This window comes from Loxodonta africana, chromosome 13, assembly GCF_030014295.1.
Source record: "Loxodonta africana isolate mLoxAfr1 chromosome 13, mLoxAfr1.hap2, whole genome shotgun sequence".
NCBI lineage: Eukaryota > Metazoa > Chordata > Mammalia > Proboscidea > Elephantidae > Loxodonta > Loxodonta africana.
In genome coordinates this window covers 46799098-46825389 of record NC_087354.1, presented here as the reverse complement: position 1 = coordinate 46825389, position 26292 = coordinate 46799098, and the positions used below count along the sequence as shown (strand labels likewise).

Here is a 26292-nt window from a genome sequence, read left to right as displayed (position 1 = left end):
ATTAAATTCTTGCTGGATATTTCTGCCTGTTAGGCTTGGAGCCTGATACTGCATGCCACTGCTCTTTCTCTTTCTCTCTCATTTTCTTAAAAGACAATGAAAGAGAGGAAGGTCCTCTCTCTCTCTATATGTATACATATTTATGTATATGTGTGTGTATGTATATATGCATATGTATATATAAACATACACATATAAATACATGCATAGATATATACCTGTTGCCATCGAGTTGATTCCAACTCATAGCAACCCCATAGGACAGAGCAGAACTGCCCTGTGGGGTTTCCAGGGAGTTGTTGGTGGATTCAAACCACTGACCTTTTGGTTAGCAGCTGAGCTCTTAACCACTGTGCCAGCAGGGCTCCAAATATACATAGAGAGAGAGATAGAGATGTGTTAAAGGTATATTTTTAAAAATTCAGTTTCTGTGGAGTTGATTCCAACTCATGGTGACCCCATATGTGTCAGAGTAGAACTGCACTCTATAGGGTTTTCAGTGGCTGACTTTTCAGAAGTAGATTGCCAGGCCTTTCTTCCAAGGTGCCTCTGGGTGGACTCAAACCTCCAACCTCTTGGTTAGCAGCCAAGCGTGTTAACCATTTGCACCACCCAGGGACTTTAAAGATATACTGTCCATAGTCTCTTTTCTCCTTTTGAAGAAAATTAAAGGGAATAGCTCTCTCACAGCGTGTCTTCTAAAAATCACCATAAGTAGCTCACGTCCAACAGTGTGGGAACATGCTGTTCGGTCACCCCAGACAGAGAAGCCGTGTGGTGTGGTGTGGTGTGATGAGCGCTGGACAGGAAGGGGAGGCCCAGGCTCTCACCTGAGCTCTGTGGGGGCCAGGGCAAGTCGTTTCCACGCTCTCAGACCTGGCTCCTCTTCTGTGGAATGAGGGGATTGGCCTGGAGGCTGGGGCACGCGGCACCAGAGAAGGGTATGTCACAGCCAGGGGTGGAGTACCCAATAAGCAAGGTAAGCACGGCCTTACTTGTGCTTACTTACTAATCTGTAGTGAACAATTTCACACAGGTTTCACCACACCACATCAAAGTGAAACCCGTGTGAAATTGTTCACTACAGATTAGTGAGTAAGCATAAGTAAGCCTGTGCCTACCAGGTTTATTGAATAATCTGCCCCTGGTCACGGCCCCTTCAGGCCTCTTCTGGGGCCACCTTTCAGAAGGAAACCCGTTGACTTTGTCAAGTCTGGTCTGCCTGGTGCTTAGGCCTGGGGGAGTCAGAGCTGAAGAAATCAGGTACAAGTGGCAAAAGAGATCTGCTCCCTGTCCTCAGGTAGCTCCCATCAGTAAGCCCAGAGCAGAGCCCCAGGGCTGGGATGGAACTGTGAGCCAGGTGAAAACCCAAACCCATGGCCACTGAGTCACTTCTGACTCATAGCAACCCCGTAAGACAGAGTAGAACTGCCCCATAGGTCTCCAAAGCTGTAAATCTTACTGAAGCAGACTGCCACATCTTTCTCCTATGGAGTAGTTGGTGGATTAGAAGCGCTGACCTTTCAGTTAGGAGCTGAGTGCTTTAACCACCGTGCCACCAGGGCTCCTCCGTGAGCCAGGTGAAGCCCTGGCTTTTCTGCCTGTTGCCAAGCTTCAAGGAGAATCGACTTCCAATGAGCTGGATATTGAAGAATGAACGGGAATTTGCCAGCTGGGGAAGAAAGGGTGTTCTAGGCAGAAGGAAAAGAATGGTCAGTGCTGGTGTTGTTAATTGTCATCGAGTCCCCTACAACTCACAGTGACCCCATGCACAACAGAACAGAACGTTCCCCAGTCCTGCTCCGTCTTCATGATTATCGGTATGTTAGAGTCCATTTTTGCAGCCACTGTGTTTTCTGAGCACCTTCCAACCTAGAGGGGTCATTTTCCAGCATCATGTTGGACAATACTCTGTTGTGATCCATAAGGTTTTCATTAGCTAATTTTTAGAAGTAGATTGCCAGGCCTTTCTTTCTAGTTTTTCTTAGTCTGGAAGCTCTGCTGAAACTTGCCCACCATGGTTGGCCCTGCTTAGTATTTGAAATACCAGTGGCATAGCTTCCAGCATCACAGCAACACGCAAGCCACCACAGTATGACAAACTGATAGGCAGAGTGGGAGGCGTGTCCAGAGACATGAAATTATTGAGAGCGGCTAGATGCGAGTGGGGCTGAGTGTTTTCCAGTCACACCCTGAAGCCAACTTGTAGTGACCCGCAGAAGCTGAGTGTCTAACTTTCGGGAATTTACACGGTTATTAAACACAGTCATCGTGGTGGAAGCCATGATGGCAGTATTTACACCACAGAAATTGACAGATGTTACAAATGGCGGCGGGGGGGAATTTCTGTTTTTTCCCAGAGAGTCAGTTTACCAGCACACCACTGATATTCTCCCCCAAGACAGCTCTGTTTTCCCTGGAATGATCTGGGCAGAAAAAACAATTTCCTTTTTATAAACCTGCTCAGACTGGCCAGTGTTGCGAAGCCTCTGAGAAACACCTGACACCGTCCAATCCCAGAGACCCCTAACCCTCTACTCTACTTCCCCAGGCCTCGGAGATGTCCTTTGAGAACCACCAGTTCTGTAACATCAAGGTAAGAGACTCCAGGGATAGAACCCCCGCAACTACAGGAAGTGAAGGGGGAGGAGTTGCTGTGGCTCATGGTCCTCAAGCTCCTCAAATCCCCACGGCCTGATTTCCAAGAACCCAGATAATTTGCTCTTTGTGTCCACAGATGCCCACCCTCCTCCACTGCTTGTTTCTTCTCCAGGAGCAGGGACAGAACACCCAGAGCCATGTGCTCTCCCTGTGCCCAGCACCCACGGCACACACCTGGTGGTGGCAGGTGCATGTGAGGGGTGCTGGCTAGGACCCTGTTCTCTGAGCTCTAACCTTCTAGTATGCTAAGCAGACTTGCACTAAGAGCCAGCATGTGCAAAGAGCACTGGACTAAGAGTCAATTAGCCTAGGAGATGACTGCTTATGTATACGGGGGTCTCGAAGCCTTGGGAACATTGCTCAGTAGGAGGGAGTCCAGCTGTCCCCCCACCGCCCATCCCTTCCCCTTCTCTAACCCTCTTGTGTGCAGTGCTACATAGACGGGCCATATGGAACGCCCACCCGTAGGATCTTTGCCTCGGAGCATGCCGTGCTTATTGGGGCGGGCATTGGCATCACGCCCTTTGCGTCCATCCTGCAGAGTATCATGTACAGGTGGGTGGACAGTCCTGAGGGAGGCCCTCGGCTCCTCTTCTCCAGCTCCCTTCCTTCGTCCTTTCTCTCCGTCACCTATCTCTCCTCCTCCCTTCTCCCTCCCCTTTTCTCTCTTGCCTCTCCTCTCTTCCTCCCTTTTTCATGTCTCATCCCTCTCCTGCCTCATTGGGTGGGCTCTGCCACCCCAACCTCTCTCCTTGTCCCCTGCACTGTTTTCTGGCATCTCACGTTTGCCCTAAATTTGAAACTCCCCCTCCTCCTCCCACCTCTCAGGCACCAGAAGAGAAAGCACATTTGCCCCAACTGCCAGCATTCCTGGATAGATGGTGTCCTGAATGATGAGATGAAACTCCACAAGGTGAGTGCTGCCTCCTCCAGGCCTCCAGACGTTCTCTCTTGAACACCTCCAAGAACAGAAGCCTGGCCTTTCTGTGTGGAGGCAGGGGAGGGAAGGAGGACCTCTTATCCACGGGGTTCCTCTTATTTCCTACACTCTACCCTCTCTTTCCCCGCCATGCCCAGTGTTCTTCTGGCTTCCCTGTCAACACTCCCATCACCTCTGGGAGCCGTTCTTCATCTCACTAAAAGCAGTATATCTTGAAAGTCAGGGAGCGTGGATTCCACTCTAGCCATGAGGCTTACTATCCATGACCCTGTGGTTGTTTTTGAAAATGAAAACATGTTTGCCTCTTGAAAATTCATTAGCCTGTAAAACAAAACAAACAAAACAATTATCACCGAGAGTCAATTCTGTAGAGGTCATTTGAAAGGGTTTCTGAAAAGAAAATTAAATGTTTTTCTGCCGATCCTAAGCCAATATCTCAGAACACCGCTTGCTGTAAACAACAGATTATGAGAGAAAATCTGGGTCTGGTCCCATGAGGCTCCTCACTTCCGCGAGCCTGGGATTTTTCCTCCTTTCAGTGTGTGCCCTGGGGACCACAGATGCGAGCGTGCTGTGAGTGAGGTAGACACCACCTCGGACTGCAAGGGCCTCTCTCCTAGGTGGACTTCGTCTGGATTAACCGAGATCAGCAGTCGTTCGAGTGGTTTGTGAGCCTGCTGACCAGCCTGGAGATGGACCAGGCCGAGGAGAATCAAGATGGTAGGAGAGGGGCGGGGCCTGAGGAGGGAGGAGGGGGCAGGGGGAATTTAGGTTCTAACTGAGGTCTTTCAATGATTCCATTTCTATCAAAAATGTGTGTATGTGCGTGTTTCCACTAGAATGTAACATTTTGTAAAGCTTAAAAAACAGAAAGAAAAACAAATCATTTATAATCCCATCAGCTATCCGGATTGCTCCAGACATTTTAAAGGATTGCCTTCCATTTTTTTTTTCATATTCACATTTTAACATAAAAATATATAGCCTTCATTTTTCTAATTTTTTAATTGACATGTCTTTTAATTTGGGGTAGGAAATTTGTTACAACTTTAGCTTCCCAGGCCTGACCTAATCCTTCCAGATCAGATTCTCTGGGAGCAGGGCCCAGGGGCAGACATTGTGACACGTTCTCAAATGATTCAGACTCACGCTGTTTTTGTGTTTTTTTTTTTAGTTTTATTGAAGTACATACGCTGCAATTCACTAATTCTAAGTGGATGGTACCATGGCATTCTGACAAATATACACAGTTGTGTGACTACCACCACAGTCCAAATATGGAACCCTTGCGTTACGTCAGCCAGTTCCCTATTCCCCTTTGCAGTCAGCCCCCCACCTGCACTTCCTGTGCACCAGGGTCTGGAAACCATCCTTTCATATAGTTTGTCCATTTTTCTAATTGTCTAAGATGAGAGGGTAAACCTGGCTATTCTTACTCCAGTATACATTTTGGAAGTACAAAATGTACTGGTAGAGAAGAACATGTGAATAAACATGTATATTGAGTGTAAATGCTCAAACAATTTTTTCTCATGGAGCGGCAATCAGAAAGTTTGGAAACTGGTCTAAGATAAAGATTAAACATCTTAGCTGTGCTAAGTCTTTTACTGTTTGGCCTCTACATTCATTTGTTCATCAAAAATGAATGTTTGAAGGAATGTCTGCATGAAGTATTGTGCTCTTTGAAAAACTATCTATATGGGATCAAATTGACAACAGGAACTCTGGGAGGTTAGATAGGAACCTTAGGGGGCAGTGAGTTTATTTTAATGGGGGAGCAACAATTTGGAAATGGAGGTGAGAATGGCCGCATGACTTGAATGTTATCAATGCCACTGAATTGTACATGTAGAAATTGTTGACTGGTGTATGTTCTGCTGTGTATCTTCTCAACATCACGCAAAATATAAAATAAATTAAAAAAATTAATGTTTGAATGCCCTTCTTCCAGCCCCTGCTGTCTCCCCCTTCCTATCCTCCAAGGGCTATATCCTACATGTTTTACTAAACATTGTATGATAGAATGTTTCTCTGGCTGACGCCACAGTCTTCATGGGACATCTTTGTGAAACACTGAGACTTGGCACTGTTTTGAAGTTAATCCCTTAAAGTTGTTATTTTTTGTTCTACTTATGAAATAACTGATATAAGGAGGAATGTCTCTAGATGTGTCTCTAACTTCAACAGAATCAGTCTGGTCTGTTGTACTGGTTGAGTTCACTGGAACTAAATTGTCGTGAGTAAATTCAAATGCCTATGATAAAGGCATTTGCAAGTTCAAGTGATCAGACACACTTTTATACCGGAAGCATTCAAACTGATGTCGTTTTCTATTACAAACATTCAAAGCTTTAAAGTATAAGTCAACAGTCTTTGGAAGATAACTACTAAACCTTAGACTGTGGCAGGGAAGCTCCTTGCCCTTTCTCGTAAGTGACCTTTGTAGCAAATATTTATATAGCATTGAGCCTGCTCTTAATGCTTTTACATATATTAATTCATTAGAAACTCAATTTCGGGATGACAAGCTGGAGGAAAAGTTTAGATTTAATTTAAATTGCCTAGTTACTGGTGTGTAAATATTTGCTGTTTGCTTCTTCCTAATCTGTGTAAACAAAGGGCCACGCTAACCCAGGGCTTTGCAGCCTCAAAGCCACTTGAGTCAACAACTTTCTTGCATCAGGTCTCTGTCAAGGTTTCTCATTAAGCAGCTGAATCTTAGGGCCTCTGATTTCAACTTTAATTACACATCAAAGTTTGAAGTAAAGAATATGTGGTTTATAATTTTTAAATGTCGAGAGCTTGAGCTTGAATCATTCTGTTTGGGTTTGAATCTTTACTCAATCCCTTAATAGTTATAGAACCTTGGGTACATTACTTAACCTCTTGGCCTTAAGTTCTTCATCTGAAAATATGGATACTAAGAGTCTCCCCCTCTTGGTGGTATTGTGAGGATGAAATGAGGCATCACCTGGACAGCATTTAGAACAGTGCCTGGGACATAATAACTGCTCAGTGTATCTGCCATCGTCATCATAGTAGTAGAGCAATAATGGTGGTAGTAGCATTTAATGACTAATCTAATGATACGATTATAGTTGTGCCATAAGTTATCTAACCAAGTTTCTATTATTGGACGTTTTGTTTATTCCTAATTCTCCCCTTTATAAATAAACCTGCAATTAATATGTTTGTCATGTAGTTTTTTCCTTCTTTCGCATAATTTCCTTAGTCTGTCATATGAAGCTGATGGAAAAAAACAAAACCAGTTGCCATCATGTTGACCCTGACTCACGGCTCCATAGGTCATTTTTTGGAAGTAGATCACCAGGCCTTTCTTCCAAGGCATCCCTGGGTGGACTCGATCTGCCAATCTTTCAGTGAGCAGCCAGGGCATTAACTGTTTGCACCACCAAGGACTCCTATTCCATAACTACACAGCTACAAATACTATAAAATTGTGTTGCTGCAAAATGCAGTACAGCTGGTATTTATGAGTGCTCTCAAGTGAAAAGGCTTTCTGTTTTAAATACAGTATTCAACTCTGATATCTCAATGTTCTGGTAAACTGAGGCTAAAAGCTGTTACCAAGGTTCAGTGTTTCCCTTTCCTCCTACCCCCAGGCCGCTTCCTGGAGCTACACATGTACATGACCTCTGCGCTGGGCAAGAATGACATGAAGGCCATTGGCCTGCAGATGGCCCTCGACCTCCTGGCCAAGAAGGAGAAGAAGGACTCTATCACAGGGCTCCAGACGCGGACCCAGCCTGGGCGGCCTGACTGGAGCAAGGTAAGGGCCAGCAGAGCCTACAGGGACCAGTGACCGCTGAGACCCTAGGTAGTCACTGGGCAGATTATGGCCAGCAGCCAGGAGCAAAAATGAGGCTGGCGTCCAGAGGCCAGCCAGGGGTCTCAGGGCCAGAACGGGAGGCAGTGACCTATGTCCTGGATCCATCACTAGTACACTTTACTCCATCATGAGCCTCTGTTTCCCTAGTTCTTCAGAGAGGAAGTTTAGCCTATCTGACCTCCAAGGCCTCTGACTCCCTATAGAACAGAGTGAGAAGGTCAGAGTGGACAGGGTTCTGGAAGCATCAAGTCTTATCCCCTCATGTTACAAATGAGGAAACTGAGGCTCAGAGATACGCAGTGGTTTGCAGTCTTTCTGCTTTATTTCTCAGAAAAATTTATTATTATTTTTTCTTTCCTGAAAAAAAAAAAAAAAACCCAAACCTGTTGCTGTCGAGTCAATTCTGACTCATAGCGACCCTATAGGACAGAGTAGAACTGCCCCATAGAGTTTCCAAGGAGCACCTGGTGGATTCAAACTGCCAACAATTGGGTAAGCAGCCGTAGCACTTAACTACTATGCCACCAGGTTTTTTTTCCTGAGCACTCACCAACTGGGGTGTAGATTTTTGCAGGAAGTGGCCCAGAATGTACTCGTTTAAAATGGCTGTGGATAAGCCATGCCTAGGCAGTGAGAGCTGCGGGGGAGATGGGTTATCAGTGGTGCTTGGGCATCCAAGGAGACTTGGAGAAAAAGGCAATTCTTAAGCAGAATTTGGGGTGAAAAAAAGTGTCCTCACTAGGAGAAAAAAGACTGATTTGGGGAAAGAGACATTTGAATTGTGGCACTGGCCAACTTTGAGGACTAGTAGGAGGTTCAGGCAGTTTGGGTTGAATATGCCCTGTGTGGCTCCTGGAGCACTCTGGGCACATCTCTGTCCTTACATACCAACTCCCCACCTGTGTTACTGGGTGTCTCCACACAGACACAGCTCCTTAAGTGGAGGGCCTCACTTATCTCTGGCTCCAGCCCCCACCAAGGGGTCTCGGTCGTGTTATGTGTTGAGGAAAAGGCTCCTATTTGAATGGTTATGTGTTGGAATCTCTGCTGTAAAGTCAATCAGCTGTACCATGGAGTTCCCCAACCTCCTCTGTAAGATGGGGAGGACCATCCCTGCTGACTCTCCTGTCTCATGGGTCTTTGTTATGTTGTTGACTCCAGCTGGGTGGGTCAGTAAGTAGGTCAGCAGTCTCACCTCTCCTTTCTTTTTGCTCTTCCCCCAACCCATGGACTCTAGGTGTTCCAGAAAGTGGCCTCTGAGAAGAAGGGCAAAGTACAGGTCTTCTTCTGTGGTTCCCCAGCTCTGGCCAAGGTACTTAAAGGCCATTGTGAGCAGTTCAACTTCAAATTCTTTCAGGAGAACTTCTAGCTCCACCTCGAAGAGCTTTGCCTCAAACTCATACCACAGGTCAGCTTGGGAAGCTATAGGATTATCAACTGGCGCTATTGTAATGGTGTAGGCCCTGGGTGGTGCGAATGGCTAATGCGCTTTGCTGCTAACTGAAAGGCTGAAGGTTCAAGGTCACCCAGAAGCACCTTGGTAGAAAGAACTACACCTGAAAAACCAGCCATTGAGAACCCTATGGAGTGCAGTTCTACTCCAACACACATGAGGTCACCATGAGTCCAAATCGACTTGACGGCCGCTGGTTATTGTCATGGTAAAAGTGCCCAGACAGGCACTAGGCTCCAGTGATCCACCTGCCAGTACAAAGCCCAGGGACCGCCTAATCCTGCTCAATGCATTAGAATGGGGGAACTTGAGGGGCAGATTAATTTCCTTCAGAACCCAAGGAAAAGGAAAACGCTTGGCTTGGTGCTGCTGTGCATCCTGGGACTTCGGCAGTGGCCACGTATGACCGTGAAACTGAGGAGACCAAAGGCCGATGACTAGAGGGTGTGTGATGGGATTGGGAGAGAGCAGCGGCTCCCCAGAAAGTCCTCTGGAGGGCGTGTCCCCTACAGTACGCATCCCAGTCCTGCCTAGTCATCATAACCACCAGGGAGCTTTCCTCCAACATTTCATTATGAGTTTTTCAAACACACAGGTTGTTAAGAGAATTGTATTGTGAACGGTGTTCTCTGCCTCCTAGTCCCTTGTTTAACGTGTTGCTCTACCTATTGGCTTTATTGCATATTATCCACCTGTCTCTCCCTCTAGCCATCCACGAGTTCATCTTATTTTTCGGATGCATTTCAAAGTAAGAGATCCCCATACTTTGCCATACGGGTCAGCTTTTTTTAAATACAGCATACTGGGTTCCACTCCCAGAAATTCAGGTTCCAAAGATCTGGAGATGAGACCTGGATTGTGTATGTTCTCCAAAACCCATTCCCATAGAGAGGGGCAAACAACATGTTTTCTCATTCATTCTACTTGGACCAACAATCAACACTCACGGAAGCAGCAGTCAAGAGCTCAAACGACATATTGCATTGGGCAAGTCTGCAGCAAAAGACCTCTTTAAAATCTTAAAAAGCAAAGATGTCACTTTGATGACTAAGCTGTGCTTGACCCAAACCATGGTCTTTTCAGTCACCTCATGCATGCAAAAGCTGGACAACGAAAAAGAAAGACTGAAAAACAGCTGATGAATTTGAACTGTGGTGTGGGTGAAAAATGTTGACTATAGCATGGACTGCCGGAAGAAGGAACAAATCTGTGTTGGAGAAAGTACAGCCAGAATGCTCCTTAGAAGCTAGGATGGTGAGACTTCATCTCACTTACTTTGGCCACATCATCAGCAGGGACCAATCACTGGAGAGGGACATCTTGCTTGACAAAGTAGAGGGCTATCGAAAAAGGAGACCCTCAATGACATGGATTGACACGGTGGCTACATTGGGCTCAAACACAGCAACGACTGTGAGGATGGTACAGGACGGGCCAACACTTCATCCACATTCCTTGGGCCACTATGAGTCAGAGTTGACTCAACGGCACCTAACGACAACTCTGTGGCTTTGTCTTCCCACCTCTATCCAGATCTCTCTTTGTCTCTGTGTTTCTTCATCTCTCTCTTTCCTAGGTGTTTCCTTCCATGTCCCTCCATTGCTCTGCACGACATTCTCTTTGTGTGTATCTCTGTGGGGCCAAGGAAAAGCTGTGTGCTTAGGAATCAAACAGGCTCAGACTCAAGCGCAGCTCGCCACACACCAGCTACGTGGCCCTGACAACCTCTCCAAGTCTGTGTCATCATCTTTAAGGCGGGACTGATGCCATCCAGTGGTCACAATTGTGGGGACAAAATGAGACACCATGTTAAGTGTTCAGGACATTCGTCTTCCTTCCACATGCGGCTCTTTATCGCTGCAGGCATTTGTGTCTCTGCATCTTCTCTTTCCTGTGTGACACTATCTGGAGCCATCTCTCTATCTCTGTGTTCTGGCCTCGGTTTGCATGTGTCACTATCTGGGTGGGAGTGGATGGCAGGGACAGCAAATGCAAAAGCTCTCTTAGGGGCACTTTGGGGAGGGGAGAGCCCTGGGCTGAGGGAGCCAGGCGGGAGGGCTTGCCTCATCCCCTGGGATCTGAGCTAGGCGTTTTCCTTCTGCCAACACCCAAGCCCTTATGAACCTCGCATTTTCTAGGCATCCTCCACTTTGTGGTCAGCCTTGCTAGGTTCTCCCTGTTCCGTGGCAATGGAAGACACTCCTCCCTCAAATTGCAACCAGGGCGCTGGGAAGAAGCAGCCTAGGTGCAAGCAGAGCCAAGCACTTTCCAATGGAATTGTAGTTTGTATCTTTCTTTTCCATGGATTGGAAGTCCACGGAGGAGAACAAGTGAAAAAGCTGGGTGGTCACCATGACAATGACACCCCTCAATAGGGGGTCCAGCACATGAGGGAGGTGATTTGCAGAGGCGAAGGAGTGGAGAATGGAGGAATTCTGGGGATGACGATGAAACAAAGTTGGTGGGAAAAGTTCTTTTCAAACAGAAGCAGCGAGAAGAGAGGGTAGTGGATGAAGAAGCTGAAGAGAGATGTAGGGATGTAGGGAACTGGGCAAAACACACAGTGAGATCTAGAACAGACAAAAGACTGCGAAGGGATATTGTATTCAGATGCTCGGAGGGGCCGGAGGAAGAATAGCAGAGGAAGAGTAGGGCCTGCTTGTCAGCCCTGTGGTGAAGGAGAAGGTGGACAGAAAGGAGGGAAACTAGCTTTATTGAGCCTCTCTGTAGGTCTGGGGAAGGGACACTTGTGGCACAATGGTTAAGTTCTCGTCTGCTAACCAAAGGTTGGTGGTTTGAACTCACCAGCAGCTCCATGGGAGAAAAGACCTGGCGATCTGCTCCTATAAAGATTACAGCCTACAAAACCCTGTGGGGCAGTTCTGCTCTGCCCTACAGGGTCACTTTGAGTCTGAATTGACTTGATGGCACACAGCAACAACATGGGTCTGGAACAGGAGCCCTTGTGGCGCAATGGTTAAGTTCTTGGCTGCTATCCAAGAGGTTGTCGATTCAAACCCACCCAACACCTGGAAATCTCCCATAAAGATTATAACCTAGGACACCCTATGGGGCAGTTCTACTCTGTAGCACATGGGGTCACCATGAGTCAGAATTGACTCAATGGGAACAGGTTTTATGGGCCTGGGGATTAGCATATCTGGGGGCCCATCTGCACGTAATATGTTTAATTTTTAATGTGCCTGGGGTAGGTACTCACCTCACAAGGGGACACTCAGAGAAGTTAAGTAACTAGCTTGAGGGCACACAATCTTGGAATTCATTTCCTTCTGTCAAGCCTGTGTTTTCCCCTTTTTAGCTGGCTTGGGAACCTTGAAAATTACCTGTCACTCACTGAAGCAAAGACGTGAGGTAAAGAGGGCATCCTGACTTCGAGCTAGAGCACGGAAAGAGGATGAACCCAAATGACTTGGAAACTGGGCAGAGCAGAGTCTGCTTAACAATGGCTTTCTCTCCCCGCCTCTCCCACTCTCCCCCCCTTCTCTCTCTCTCACACACACACATCATCATCATTTTACATCTTGTCCAGCCCCTGTCCTCACCTCCCTAACACACTTGAACTCCAGACCTCAGTCCTTTTGCCCTCACATGTAGCCAGTCTCTCTCCCATCTACAAACAGCAATTCTAAAATCCCTGTTTGACTTCTGGCCATAAGCCTGTATCATAGATTTTCTCTCCGGGGATACTCCAGATACCCAGGAGAGGGCGCTGCAGACTCAGCGATCTCCAGAGCATTTTTTTTTTTTTTTCCCCTAGTAAAGCGACAGAGAATCAAAGGGAAGGGCAGAGAAGACCACACCCAATTCCAAAGCTGCCCCCTCAGGCCAACACCCCCAGGCTCAGACTCAGACAGAACTGTGGAATCATTAGAGCTCATTTCCAAGGTTAGAGCTTCTTTAACTGCTAGCTCTTCACCCCAGCACACAAATCTGCACACGCAAGCATGCGCGTGTGCACGCAAACATGCACACACAACCATGCGCACACTCCTCCCTCCCTGGTACTCAGGACCTAGGTTCTGGACTTCCCTCTTTTTTCTTTCCAGCAGAATGTCCATTTTAAGGTCCAGGTGAGCTGAACAGTCCTGGCAGGGGAGAGTTCTGCAGATCCTGGCTCACTCCAGGTGTACATATTATCTTAGGTGGCAGGATAAAAAATGTGGGTGTACAGAACCCAGGGTGGGTCCATCTGGAGGTTTCCATATGGGCGCCACCCTGCTGTCAACAAGAAACAAATGCATCCATATGGCTGGCTGACTTCTCTACTTCTCACCCAGCTGCTGGTGATGCTGTAGACACATCTGGGCCCAAGACAGGCGAGGCTGACACATGTGAAGGGTAGGGAGAGGCACACAGGCTAACTGCAGATGCAGGATGGATTGCCAGTGTGCACCCTGCCGAGCTGTAAGCTGCCCACCTCTGAGACCCCGGAATTCAGCACGGAGAGGTGGGACTAGACCTGAACTGGATGTTGGTTTTCACTAGGAAAGGAATTATTTAAATAGAGCGATCCTGAGGAATCGACCCTAGGGCAAAACGTTTTGTTTTGGAAAGGGAGTCCCTGGGTGGTGCAAAGGGTTAATATGCTTGGCTGCCAACCAGAAGATTGGCAGTTCAAGTCCATCCAGGGGCACCTTGCAAGAATGTCCCAGGGATCTACTTCTGAGAAGCCAGCATGGAAAACCCTGTGGAGCATAGTTCTGCTCTGACACACACGGGGTTGCCATGAGTCGGAGTCGACCCCACAGCAGCTGGTTTACTGGACCCTTGAGACAGGTGTCCTGCATATAAAAAGGGTTGAGTAACCACTTGTAATTTGGGAACAAAAGCACAGACACCAAGTCACCAGATCACTTTGCAGGGCTCCACAGGACTGTTCTGCTGTGCGGACGGGGCCAGCAGACAGAAGGCATTAGAGAGACCAATGATTAGGCAGGGCCCCACGAGCAGCTCAAGTAAATACAATGGCAGCTGAGGGGTAGCCGTGGGAGTGGAGGGTGACATGGGCAACAATGAGATCCGTCACCAGTCTTCTGTGTAGACAAAGTCAAGGCTAAGGAAGGGATTAGAGACACTGCCCGGGGCTGGCTCTGGGCAGACAACTTAGAAATGTGCAGTGGGTAAGACTTTGCCCCCTGGAAGTCAGGGCTCAGGGCACTACATTTGCCTTTACAGTCAGCTGTGTGACCTTGGATATGCTGCTTAACCTCTCTGAGCTCTCACTTCCTTCTCATAAAATGAACAGATTAAAGATGTGTGTGTTTAAACTCTTGTATATGCATAGTCAATCTCTAAAAGGATACACAAAAATATATTTATTTTATCTGTTTGCTCTGGGGACTGAGGACGGAGGGGCAGGAAGGAAAGGGGGATTTTTTTTCTTTTTCTTTTTCACCAATCTATAAAGTTTGAAGTTGTTACGATAAACATGTATTAGCTGTACAGTTTTATTTTGAAAAGAATTCCAAAGTGGAAGTTAGGTAAAAGTCCCAAGTGTTAGAAACGATTTTATTTATGTAAAAAACAAAAACAATGTCTATGTCCTGTGAGAATAGATAGAAATGCCCAGAAAGAGGATTGGAAAGATGCACACAAAATAGTTCGCAAGACTTAACTATGGAGGAGGCAGAAGTGGACTTGATCATTTTTCCTCTTGTCTATTTCATGTACTCATGTATTAGCTGTGCAATGTTTCATGGTATGTAATTTTTATACCCTGCACTTCATGTATTATTGTGCGGTGCTTTGCTCTGTACCATTTTACCTACATACTCATGTATGACTTCTGTCATGTTTTAAAAAAGAATAGAACAAAATGGGAAGATCATCTGAGATGGTATCTAAGATCCCTGATATGGCTTAGCGTCTGAGTCAGAAGTGTTTCAGGCAGCCTCAGCAGTAGGCCTGGCCCCTGGGCTGAGCTGCAGGGGTGGATTGAGGAGGCTGGACTTGCTCCCGGCCTCTTCCCAAAAATGAGGCTGCTACAGCACTCAGGTTCAGTGTGCAAATGTGCTAGCCCTGGATGTTCTAAGCATTAAACTATGAGGCTCCTTTAGGTCCTAGGCTTGTACAGTGAGGCTGCAGAGGTGGTGGACATACAGGTGAAACTGTGCACTGGGCTGGCCCAGCACCAGCTGGGCCTCATGTCCACACGCCTCAGGACACACAGTGTCTACTAAACAAATACTCATAATAACCAGCCTTCCTGACAGATTGATGCTTCTTTTTATGATCTGTCTTTACGATATGATGACTCTCTCCTTTTAAAAATACGATTAATTCAGACAAGACATTTATTTTATGGGGAAACCCATCCCGGGGGCGGGCGGGGGGAGGGGAGTACTCAAGCTGAATGGCAGAGGTGGCTGGAAGAAGCCTTGATTCTCAAGGAAGCTATGGCCTCCCAACCTTAGCCATTCTTCACTGGCCCCAAAAGGCTGCCCTGATCCTACCCAGGGACAAATGGGAACCAGCTGGAGTCATCCTAGTTGTGTGAGTGCAGCCTGCTGGAGAAAAGCAAAATAAAGAAAAGTAGATAGTGAGTTATTAGTATGGGAGAGTAGAAAAGGGGGTGTTTTTTCACAAAAGACTTCTGAGAATCCCCCAAATTTGGCTAGATATAAGTTTAATCATAGAGATTAAGTTTATCTTGAAATCACCCTGAAGAATGTTTAAAGGCAATGGATGATTTGTTTCTGTATCCACTGAAGGGGTGCTAACACCTAGTAGGTGCTTGGTCCAAGCCCGTTGCCGTCCAGTTGATTCCAACTCCTAGCGACCCTATAGGAAAGGGTAGAACTACACCATAGCGTTTCCAAGGAGCGACTGGTGGATTCTAACTGCCAACCTTTTGGTTAGCAGCTACTCTCTTAACCACTGCACCGCTAGAGCTCCCAAGGTGCTTGACAGTGTCTTACAAATATTTCTGCTGCTATGACCCCTCTTTCAGTTGGGGATCTGGAAGGTACCTTTGACTTCCCTATCACTCCCATCTTCTTCCTTCAGCCAACGTGCCCTGTCCAACAGCCTTCATGCCCAGTAAACAGGACATTCTAAATGTTGCTTAAATCTGTTCTCTTCCCCATTGGCCCTGCCTTGGTTCAGTCCATCTGGAGTGCCCTCCCACCTGCAGATGAACACATTGGCATCAGCCTGTCTACAAAGACTTCCTTGACATTCCCTCCCATGGCAGAATCAATAGCTTTTTCATGACGGCATCACACCTGCTTCTACTACAGCATTCATCCCTGGTATTATATTTGCCTGTTTACTCTGTGAACTCCTTGACATTTGTCTCCCCAGAGCCTGACACAATAGTAGGTGAGCAGACGTGACTCACTTGAAACTCCATCTCTCCATCCTTTCGCTACCTTCTCTGGAGCTCCCCTTCAAGACTGAGAAAACTCCAACATCTCTGCAGGCACGCAGGCAGGACCAGCCCTACATGGGATGGAGTAGGCAGCTAGCTGCCTTGAAGGTGGGACTTCAGGGGCCTTAAAATGATTTCTAGCTGCCCAGCCTCCATACCTCCCTTTCAGAGTGGCAGCGCCTTTTATTCTACAACCAGAGATCTGGTTTAATATGAAACCGTAATGGTAAAGGTAAGGAGCCCTTGTAGTGCAAGGGTTAAATGCTTGGCTGTTAACTGAAAGGATGGTGGTTTGAACCCACCCAGCATCTCCATGGGAGAAAGACCTGGTGATCTGCTCCAGTAAAGATTACAGCCAAGTATACCCTTTGGGGCAGTTCTACTCTGTCACATGGGGTCCCTGTGTGTTGGAATCAACGGAACGGGCACCTAACAACACCAACAATGGCAGAGACGCACTCTGCCTTCGAGTCACACCATGGTGGGAGAGACTGGTAACAGAGCTGTTCTCTAGCCTCCTGGGTAAAATGGGGAGGTGGGACTCGTGCTCCTTGCACCTCTGTGTCACCTCCTCCCCCTGCTCCTAATCCTTCTTCCTCTTCCTTCATCTAACTCAAAAGAGATGAATGGCTTAGAGACAGCAAATGAATCAGAAACAGGGAAAGCAAAAAAAAAAAAAGAGGGTAATTTTGCCAAGTTATTAATTTAAAGGAACTTTCCGGGACCAAGAGCCAGAGTGGCCCATCAATCACCCCACAGATCTGGGGGATGGGTGGGGGAGCAGCCATGGGGTGGCTGTGGGTGGCTCTCGGCTGAAGCAGCCAGGCCAGGAGCCTGGGGCCCTCGGCCAGTCATCGTGGAGGGAGGGAGTCCAGAGGGACACTGAGAGAAGTCAGTGAGCCCAAAAACCTGAGACCCGCTCTGGGAAAGCACCCCATCCAGGTAGGAAGCAGAGGGATTGTGGTGTGGCAGGGGCTCAGACCTGGAGACTGCTCTGCACTGCTGCCTCCCTGAGCCTTTACCACCCCGAGGCGAAGCAACCCCTGCCTCCTCCGGCCTGATAGGGAGGCCTAAGTCACGTTGTCTCTGCCTCCCAGGGCTTAACCCAGTGACTGCTTTTTGAATGAATAAATGAAGGGATGAATGAATAACAAATTTATTACAGCTCCCTGGCTGCTTCTCTTTTGTGTTTTTTATTACTTTATACCTTACTGTCATTTTTAGACATAGGTTATCCCTGCTTGTTAAATCGTAATCTATTTGGGGGCAAGAACTGGCTCTGATTCCTCTCTGTGCACAAGCTGAGCACTAAGAGGTCCTTGAGAAATAAGTATGGAAGGAACGAGAAAGGGAGGGAAGGACGGAGTCCTCGAATGGTGGCCGAGCCAGTAAGCCACTGCCTGGGAGGTTGTTGGCCCCCAGGCCCCCCCATTAGAGCATATTGTGGATCTGTTAAGTGGACAGGTTTGTTGAACTCCTACCGTTCGAGGTGCTGAGGTTCAACAGTAGACTGAATACTCAAGGACTCTGCTCTCAGTTTCCTCATCCATAAAATGGGGCTGGTGATAATCAGATAGGGTAATGGTAAGTATTAAATGAGTTGACATACATGAAGTGCTTAAAACAGTGCTTTCCATGTATTAAGTTTCAATAAATATTGGTTATCATCGTCATTATTATCATTACATTCTACAGAGGGACAGGCAATAAACAGAATAAACAATGAAATCCCAGAGAGCAAGTGTTACGAGAGGGGGAAGTGGTGGTTTAGTGGTAGAACTCTTATCTTCCATGTGTTTGCTTGCTGAAAGTGAAGAGGACTTGAAGCACTTACTGATGAAGATCAAAGACTACTGCCTTCAATGTGAATTACACTTCAACATAAAGAAAAATTCTCACAACTGGACCAATCAGCAACATCATGATAAATGGAGAAAAGATCGAAGTTGTCAAGGGTTTCATTTTACTTGGATTCACAATCAACACCTATGGAAGCAGCAGTCAAGAAATCAAATGACGCATTGCACTGGGCAAATCTGCTGCAAAAGAACTATTTAAAATGTTAAAAAGTAAAGATGTCACTTTGAGGACTAAAGTGCACCTGACCCAAGCCATTGTGTTTTCAATTGCCTCATATGCATGCAAAAGCTGGACAGTGAATAAGGAAGACCAAGAATTGACACCTTTGAGTTGTAGTGTTGGCGAAGAGTATTGAATATACCATGGACGGCCGAAGGAACAAACAAATCTGTCTTAGAAGTACAGCCAGAGTGCTCCTTAGAAGTGAGGATGACGAGCTTTGTCTCACGTATTTTGGGCATGTTATCAGGAGGGACCAGTCCTTGGAGAAAGACATCATGCTTGGTAAAGCAGAAGGTCAGTGAAAAAGAGGAAGACCGCAACGAGATGGATTGACACAGTGGTCACAACAATGGGCTCAAGCATAACAATGATTGTGGGCATGGGGCAGGACCAGGCAGTGTTTTGTTCTGTTGTACATAAAGGGTCGCTATGAGTCGGAACCAACTCGATGGCACCTAACAACAACAATGTGGGAGAACAAACCAAACCAGACTAGTTGACTTTGAGTCGATTCTTACTCAAGGTAACCCCATGTGTTGCAGAGTAGAACTGTACTCCATTGGGTTTCCCTGGTTCAATTCCTGCCCAGTGCACCTCAAGGGCAGCCACTAGCCATCTGTTAGTAGAGGCTTGTGTATTGCTATGATGCTGAACAGGTTTCAGCAGAGCTTCCAGACTAAGATAGACTAGGAAGAAAGGCCTGGCAATCTACTTCAAAAAATCAGCCAATGAAAACCCTACGGATCACAATGGTCTGATCTGCAGCTGATCATGGGATAGCCCAGGACTGGGCAGCATTTCATTCAGTTGTACATATGGTCGCTGTGAGTCAGGACCTGACGCGACAGCAGCTAACCGCGACAAAGTGCTATGAGAAAAATAAAACCAAGCAAAGTGATAGAGAGTAACTCGGGGGAAGGGAGAACTCATTTCAGTGTGGGTGGTCAGGGAAGTGTGCCCCGAGGAGATGCTGTCAGAACTGAGAGTTGCCAGCCGTGTGGCCATTCCACTCTGGGAGCAAAACATCCCAGGGTAAGAGAACAGCAGGAGCTAAGGCCTCAGGAATGGGCTTGGTGTGATGCAGAGAGAGGGAGCCTAGTAGGAGATGAGGTCAAAGATGTAGGCAGAGCCCAGCTCTGGTTGGAGCTGGAAGTCATGGTCAGGAGCTTGGACTTTGAGGTGGAACAGGAAGCAGTCGGAAGCTTTTAAGCAGGAAATGTGGCTTGAGGTGGAATTTCCCATTGGTACATGGGGGAGCAAAGCCCTGCCTGCCACAGGCTGCTTTTAGGAAGGGCGGAGATGTTCTGGTAATATCCCCAGAGTCATCTGTGCTATAGCCAGGCCACCCTGCTCACCACCAACCTCACCACTGCTTATTTCCACACCCATCCAGCTCTCATGCCTTCACCATGCAGTGCCCTCTGCCCTGAAGCCCCTCCTCAAGTCCTCATCCCACTTCCCCATGAAGTTCTCCCCAACCAGTATCATAACGTCCTTGCTGTACACAGGTGTGTGCTGGAGGGTCCCTCAGAGACCATCTGGTCCAACCTCTTTTTATAAGAGCAGAGACTGGCTCCCACCACCTGTGTCTCCTTTCACAGTTACAGAGTCGGAGTTGAGAATGCCAGTTCTTACCTGCAGCCCATGCCTTCCGGAGGCACCATCTCCATTTCCCCAGCTCTCCAGCCTTGAGAATGTGTTCCAGAGAGGCAGGGCTGCTATTGAGTTTGGGCTTGAAGTTGACCTGAGTGGGTCTGCCCAAGACGTAAGGATGGGTGGTGGCGAGAAATAGAGGGTGTCCCGCAGTTTGTGTAAAAACTTCCATGCCCCCTCATCCCAACATGTCCCCACCAGACCCACGCTCTCTCTGTGCCTCCTCCCCGAACCTCAGCAGGTACACCAAGGGTGGTCAGCAGCCCTCCATGTCCTTTCTCTGTGAAGAAGTGAGCAGAAAGGGTCTGGGACCCTCATCCACAAGGCTCCTGATCTGCCCAATCCTGCGTTTCCAAAGTCACCTGTCACCTTCCCCCTACAACAGCAATGCCGACACTGGGATCCCTGCTTCTACTCAGCCCACAAGTTAGCAGTACCTGCACCTGGAGTTAACCCCAGAGTTCAAGTGCCCGGAATTGTGTGATGTCAGGAAGCCATGAAAATGTTTCATGTTCTAATTCTCCACCCTGTAAAATGAAGGTGGTAATGCCTACTTCGGAGGAGCCCTGGTAACGCAGTGGTTAAGTGCTCAGCTGCTAACTGAAAGTTCAGCGATTTGAACCCACCAGCTGCTCTAACGGAGAAAGACGTGGCAGTCTGCTTCTGTAAAGATTACAGCCTTGGAAACCCCATGGGGCAGTTCTACTCTGTCCTATAGGGTTGCTATGAGTCGGAATTGTTGGCGATAGGTTTGGTCTTTTTGGTTTAATGCCTACTTCAGGAGCCCTTGGGTAGTGCAGTGGTTAAGTGCCTGACTGCACACATGGGGTTGCCGTGAGGCAGAATCAACCGGACAACAACTAATAACAACAAATGCCTACTTCACAGTCGTAAGTGGGTGTGGGCGAGTGAATGTGTGTGTTAGAGTGTGAGTGAACGAGTGTGAGTGTGTGAATGTGTGAGACTGTGTGTGTTAGACTTGTGTGAGTGTGTGAATGTGTGAGACAGTGAGTATATGTGAGTGTGTGTATGTGTGAGTGCCCATAGATGTATTGAGTGACAGTGTAAGAGTGTGAGTGTATGAGTGTGTGTGTGAATGTGAGTGTAAGTGGGTATTTGTGAGTGGGTGTGTGTTGGGTGGAGGTGGTGGAGGGCTGGATAAGATAATGAATGGAAAAAAGTCCAATGAATGTTGATCATTGTTCCTGCCCTTTACAAGCCTTGGTAGGTACTGATTCAGTGAAGATGGTGATTTGGATTATTCTAGACGCCAGGCTTTCTCTGCCTTAACCTCACTCAGTAAGGAGGTCACAGTGGGTCCCCTCCACGCATGCCCTCCTCCCCAGCCCCACTGCAGCTCTGAGCTCTCTGCAGCCCCTCTTTTTGAGATCCTTTGTAGCCAAGCCATGTTTGGGTGCCTAATAAATGCCCCTTCCCCTCCCAGGAAGGATCACCAGGTGCTGCAGGGTCAGCAACTACACCCCCCCCCCAATCCCCTCTCCCTGGAAGCCCCTGCGTGGCTGCCCTGCTGGCTGTGCGGACAAGGCTGCCTCAGCAGGGACAGCGCCCCTCCCCGCATCCTGCTCCCGGGCTAATCCTGGGCGCGGAGTCGGGAGCTGGGAGATCACCCCGCAGCTCCTTGGCTCATTAGCGCTGCATTGTGAATTCCTGGCATAATGTGTGTTCCTTTCTCCCCTGATTGCTTCTGCCGGAGATCTCCTACCTGTTTATCAAATCTGAGGCAGGCTCGCAGCCCTCTGCCATGTGGCTCTGTGCATTCTTCTCCAGAAGGGGAAAACAGGGGATGTTTCTTAGGGGACTGGTGTCGAGGACAAGAAGGCGACTTTCTGCCCCTTTCACTAAGCCGGTTCCCACGGTGCAGGGAGATGAGGTGTGCGTCAGGGGTGGGAGGGAGAAGGGCCTCCAACAGCCCTGCTCCCCATCCAGGGCTGGTCTGAGGCTAACCTTCCAGGGAGGAGAGTCCACACACATGCACACACACACACACACGCGCACACACACACACACACATGCATACACTGTGTCCACAATGTGGGAAATGAGAAGTGGGGAGAGCGAATGTAGGGAGGCCGGTTCTGGGGAGGAGGACCTGGACTAAGGTGGGGAGGCGGGGAGGGAATGGATGGGTGCTGATGACAGGGTGAAAGGGTGAAAAAGAAAAAAGGGGGCACGAAGTCTTCCCAGGACAAGCCAAGATACAAAAACCTGTTCAAAGCAGCCCTGTTAGGTGCCATCAAGTTGATTCTTACTCAGCAGCCCCACGTGACAGAGTAGAACTGCCCCATAGGGTTTTCTAGGCTGTAACCTTTATACATCGGAGCAGATCACCAGGTCTTTCTCCCGTGGATTTGCTGGGTGGGTTCAAACTGCCAGCTGTTCAGTTGGCAGCCGAGCACTTAACCATTGCTCCCCCAGGGTCCCTTCAAAGCAGCCTTAGTGAAAGGAAAACTGGTGGTCAGGATGGAATGCGCAATACCCGACCCCAGGACAGGATGGACCCAAGTCAGGAGTGAGGCAGCGTTCTCCTTCCCGAGGAGCTGTGCGACCTCCTGTCTTCTTGCTGTGCCTACACACAGTCCACCTGGTTTCAGGATTCTTCACACTGCAGCAAAGCTTCTGTATCTTTCACTTCAGATTCTCAACAGACAGCATGATCAGCTCGGCTGGGCTTTTTGAGATGAGACACCTGGCTTGCTGGTGAGTCAGTAGATTGGCTGGCTGCCTTTGGGTCAGGGGTTGTGCCTGGTCCCATCAGCCATGGCTGGGGTAAGGATGGGCCTTCAGGAGCTCTGAGCAGGACATGTTCTATAGAAGGGGCTGTGCAGGGCAGGCGGGGAGAGTGCCTAGGGTAGTAGCTGTCTTGTGCCTTTATCTGATACCTGCACATTCAGTTTCTACCAAATTCAGGCCCACTTTCTCATGGTCACAGGTTGTCTCGTGTGGTTGTGTGTCATCTCCATGTAGCCTGGAAAGTCCCTGGGGCTAGATCCTTTCTTCCGGCCTCACCTTTCCTACAGACCACTTGGAAAAGAGCTCATTAAACAGCAGGCAGTCAATAAAGACTTTTGTGCCTGATCTTGCATTGTATCTGATTTCATTTTGAAACTTTGCATTCATTTAATGTTTGCAATAGTATGTTCTCCCATGGAATGGTTCCCTTTGTCAGTGTCTATTTGGCCCTGTCGACACTGAGGGAGCATGAGAACCTGACCACCTCCCCGTGGTCCTTCCCCCCTTTCCCTTGCAAACTGAACCTGATTTTGTTCAGAACAACCCCAAGTGATAAATAACCAAACACAAAACTTCTGATGCGGCCGTGTGCTCAGTTCTCCAAAATGATGGTAAGGGAGAGTCCCCTGGGGGATTCTGGGGAAGTTTTTGTTCTCCTGCTGAAAGGAACGGGTGAGGCTGGTTGCCATCCCTTTTTCCTGCTTCCTGTCTTGACTGAGGTTCCTGGACATCCTGAGATATTCTGTGACCATGAGGCAGAAGCCAATACGCTGGGGTCAGTGGAGGGAAACTGGGTGCTCAGGGCAGTGTCAAGCTGTGGCCCTTTCCTGGGCTGCCTTTTTGCTCTATGAGGGCAGGGATTGGCTTTACTCTCTGCGCTACCCCCTCCTCCTAGAACAGTGCCTGGCACATGGTCACCACTCAGTAATTCTTTGTGGACTGAGGGAACATCTTTATTGCTTTGGCTACTGTTAGCTGGGAATTGTGTTACTTACAACTAGACATATTCCTAACTGAGTCACCTAGTAACTGTGAACATTATGCCAGTACGTGCTAAGATTATAAATGGAGTAAACTGGGTGAAACCAGACTAAGGTGCCACCCTAACCCTGGAAGAGAGATACTGCAATGGTCCCTGTGTCTCCCTTACCTTCAGCCTTTCTCTGCTGAGAGCTGGGGCCACATGCCTCTCTACCACCCCACTTGCATTTGTACCCATTTCTCAAGGGAATAGCAGAATTGCTCGTTTTCTTATAAATTAATATTTCTTGGTGCTAGCCAGCACCTTCTGGCCTTACCCTGACTCCCAGAGCCCTTTCTTAGAAGCTGAGGAGGCAAATATGACCCACCCTTCCCAGCTACGAGGGCTTCAAAGCCCCACCAGACACCAGGAGGGGAGAGAAGCAAAGAGTGGGGGAATTTTAAAGTCATTTTCTGCCATCTGGCTCCAGCCTTGCATTTTCCCTGATGTGAGCCATTAACCTGCTAATTACCAACCAGTTAGCTCTGGTCTTGGCTGCTGCTTCAATTGCCTTTCTTGTCTCTGCTCCTCACTAGCCACATGGAGGGCCCTCCCTCACTGTTACGTGCTACCCCCTACCCCAGAAACTGTCACTGGGGGAGACATACAAGGGCCCTCTAAAGCCGACAGTTCTGCATACCTTTCTGAGCCACCTCCAGTGGGTGCTGAAAAGTAACTTTCTCCCAGGAGACTGTACAATCACTGGCATTTATAATTTAGCAGAGGAGGGATGTTGCCATTAGCAAGTTATATTTTTGCCAAATGGGACCAAGAAAGTAAAGATCAGGAAATAACCAGCTTTTTTCCTGAGGTCCCTGCTGCAGGCTTAAGGCCGGACTTAGCAAGCTTCCCTTTTGAGTCCCATTATTTTTACACCCAGCTAATACCAATCTTTGGAGTCCGGGCTGGTACAAACAATTAACGCATGAGGCTACTAACTGAAAGGTTGAAGGTTGGAGGTTCGAGTCCACTCGGAGGAGCCTCAGGAGAAAGGCCTGGCGATATACTTCTGAAAAGCCAGCCTTTGAAAACCCTATGGCGTACCATTCTCTGCTGACACATATGAGGTTGACGTGAGTCAGAGTTGACTTGATGGCAACTGTTTATTTATTTTTTTTTTTAATTTAATATCAATCTTTAAGTATCTCAGCTCCTTCTCCCCGTGCTCCCAGTTTCTTAGTTATTACCACCCCCTTCCCGCCAAATGCTCTGAAATGTCATTCCCCTTTCCTTCAAAATCCAGCTCAAAGCTCTCTTCCTCCAGGAAGTGTTCCCTGACTCACTCTCCCAGCCCGAATGGGCCCCATCCCTAAATACTCTGTTTGTCTCTTCTAGTGACACACTTGTGTGTGGGCCAGTAAATGTCTCCTCTTGCCCAAACCAAGTTCCTGAGAACAGTACCTCTGTATCTCTCATAATGCCAGTCCATGATCTGGCATACAGAGAATGCCCCAAAATATTCCTGACTGTTTCAATTCTCTATTGCTGTGTAATTCATCACACCAAAACTTAATGCCTTAAAACAACTATCTTATTTTCTCGCATGTGTCTGTAGGTTGATCGGGCTCAGCTGGGTGGTTCTTCTGTTGCACGTGATATTGGCTGGGGCTGCAGTCATCTGAGGGCTCCACTGAGCCGGAATGTGGCTCATCACATGTCTGGTGCCTTGCGGGGGATGGCTGAGAGGCTGGATCAGCTGGGATGCTGGGAACAACTGGGCCTCTCCCTCTCTCTCCGTATATACTCCTCCGTGTGTCCTCTCCATATGATCTCTCCAAATGGAGAGACCAAACTTCTCACATATCAGCTAAGCGCTCCTCAAAGAACAAAAATGTAAACTTCCAGATCACTTAAGGCTTAGGCCCAGAACTAGCCCAACGTCACTTCACATTTTAGTGGTTAAAGCAAGTCAGAGGCCAGCCCAGGTTCAAGTGGGAGGGGACCACACAAGAACATGACTATGGGAAGCCTGGTTTATTGGGGGATATCTTTAGAATCTTGCTGCTCCATGAATGAAGGTCCAATAGCATTTTATGGAGGCCTGGGTCTGATTTTCTGTAAGGCCAAGAGTTTCTAAAAAAGACTCAGATCTCTCTCTCTCAGACCGTTTTTGTCAAGAATAAGAAGAAGACATGCATACACAGTCCCTAGAACATTGCCACCCCAACCTGTAAAAATCATAGGATCTTTAAGAGAATGAAGGTGTGCGTATATTGTGGGGGAGAGAGCAAACACCAACATTTTTTAGCTGCCATTTACAAGATGTCTTAAATGCATTATCTCATTTGACCCCCATCCTCATTTTAGAGATGAGGAACCTGAGGCTCAGAGATGTTAAGTAACGTGCCCAAAGTGGTGGAGCCAAGACTGTCTAACGCCAGGGTTTTTCATTCCACCAGAAAGAGTTATTAGTAAAGTTTCTATTCTGAAGAAATTGAGATCCTTAAAGGCAAAATTGTCCAAGTTCCCCCAGCCAGGATCTGCTTCCCTC

At 47.9% G+C, this 26292-nt stretch overlaps 1 protein-coding gene across 2 annotated transcripts in view; it reads left to right on the top strand.

The window, feature by feature from the left end:
• NOX5 (NADPH oxidase 5) overlaps window positions 1–8820 on the top strand; it is a 34034-nt gene extending 25214 nt beyond the window's left edge. For both annotated transcript variants that reach the window (XM_064267333.1, XM_064267332.1), the window contains exons 11-16: window positions 2552–2596; window positions 3092–3216; window positions 3490–3574; window positions 4222–4321; window positions 7225–7391; window positions 8689–8820. In XM_064267333.1, the coding sequence (XP_064123403.1) occupies window positions 2552–2596; window positions 3092–3216; window positions 3490–3574; window positions 4222–4321; window positions 7225–7391; window positions 8689–8820 (654 nt within the window). The remainder of the gene's footprint in view (window positions 1–2551; window positions 2597–3091; window positions 3217–3489; window positions 3575–4221; window positions 4322–7224; window positions 7392–8688) is intronic.
• Window positions 8821–26292: the final 17472 nt, after the last annotated feature.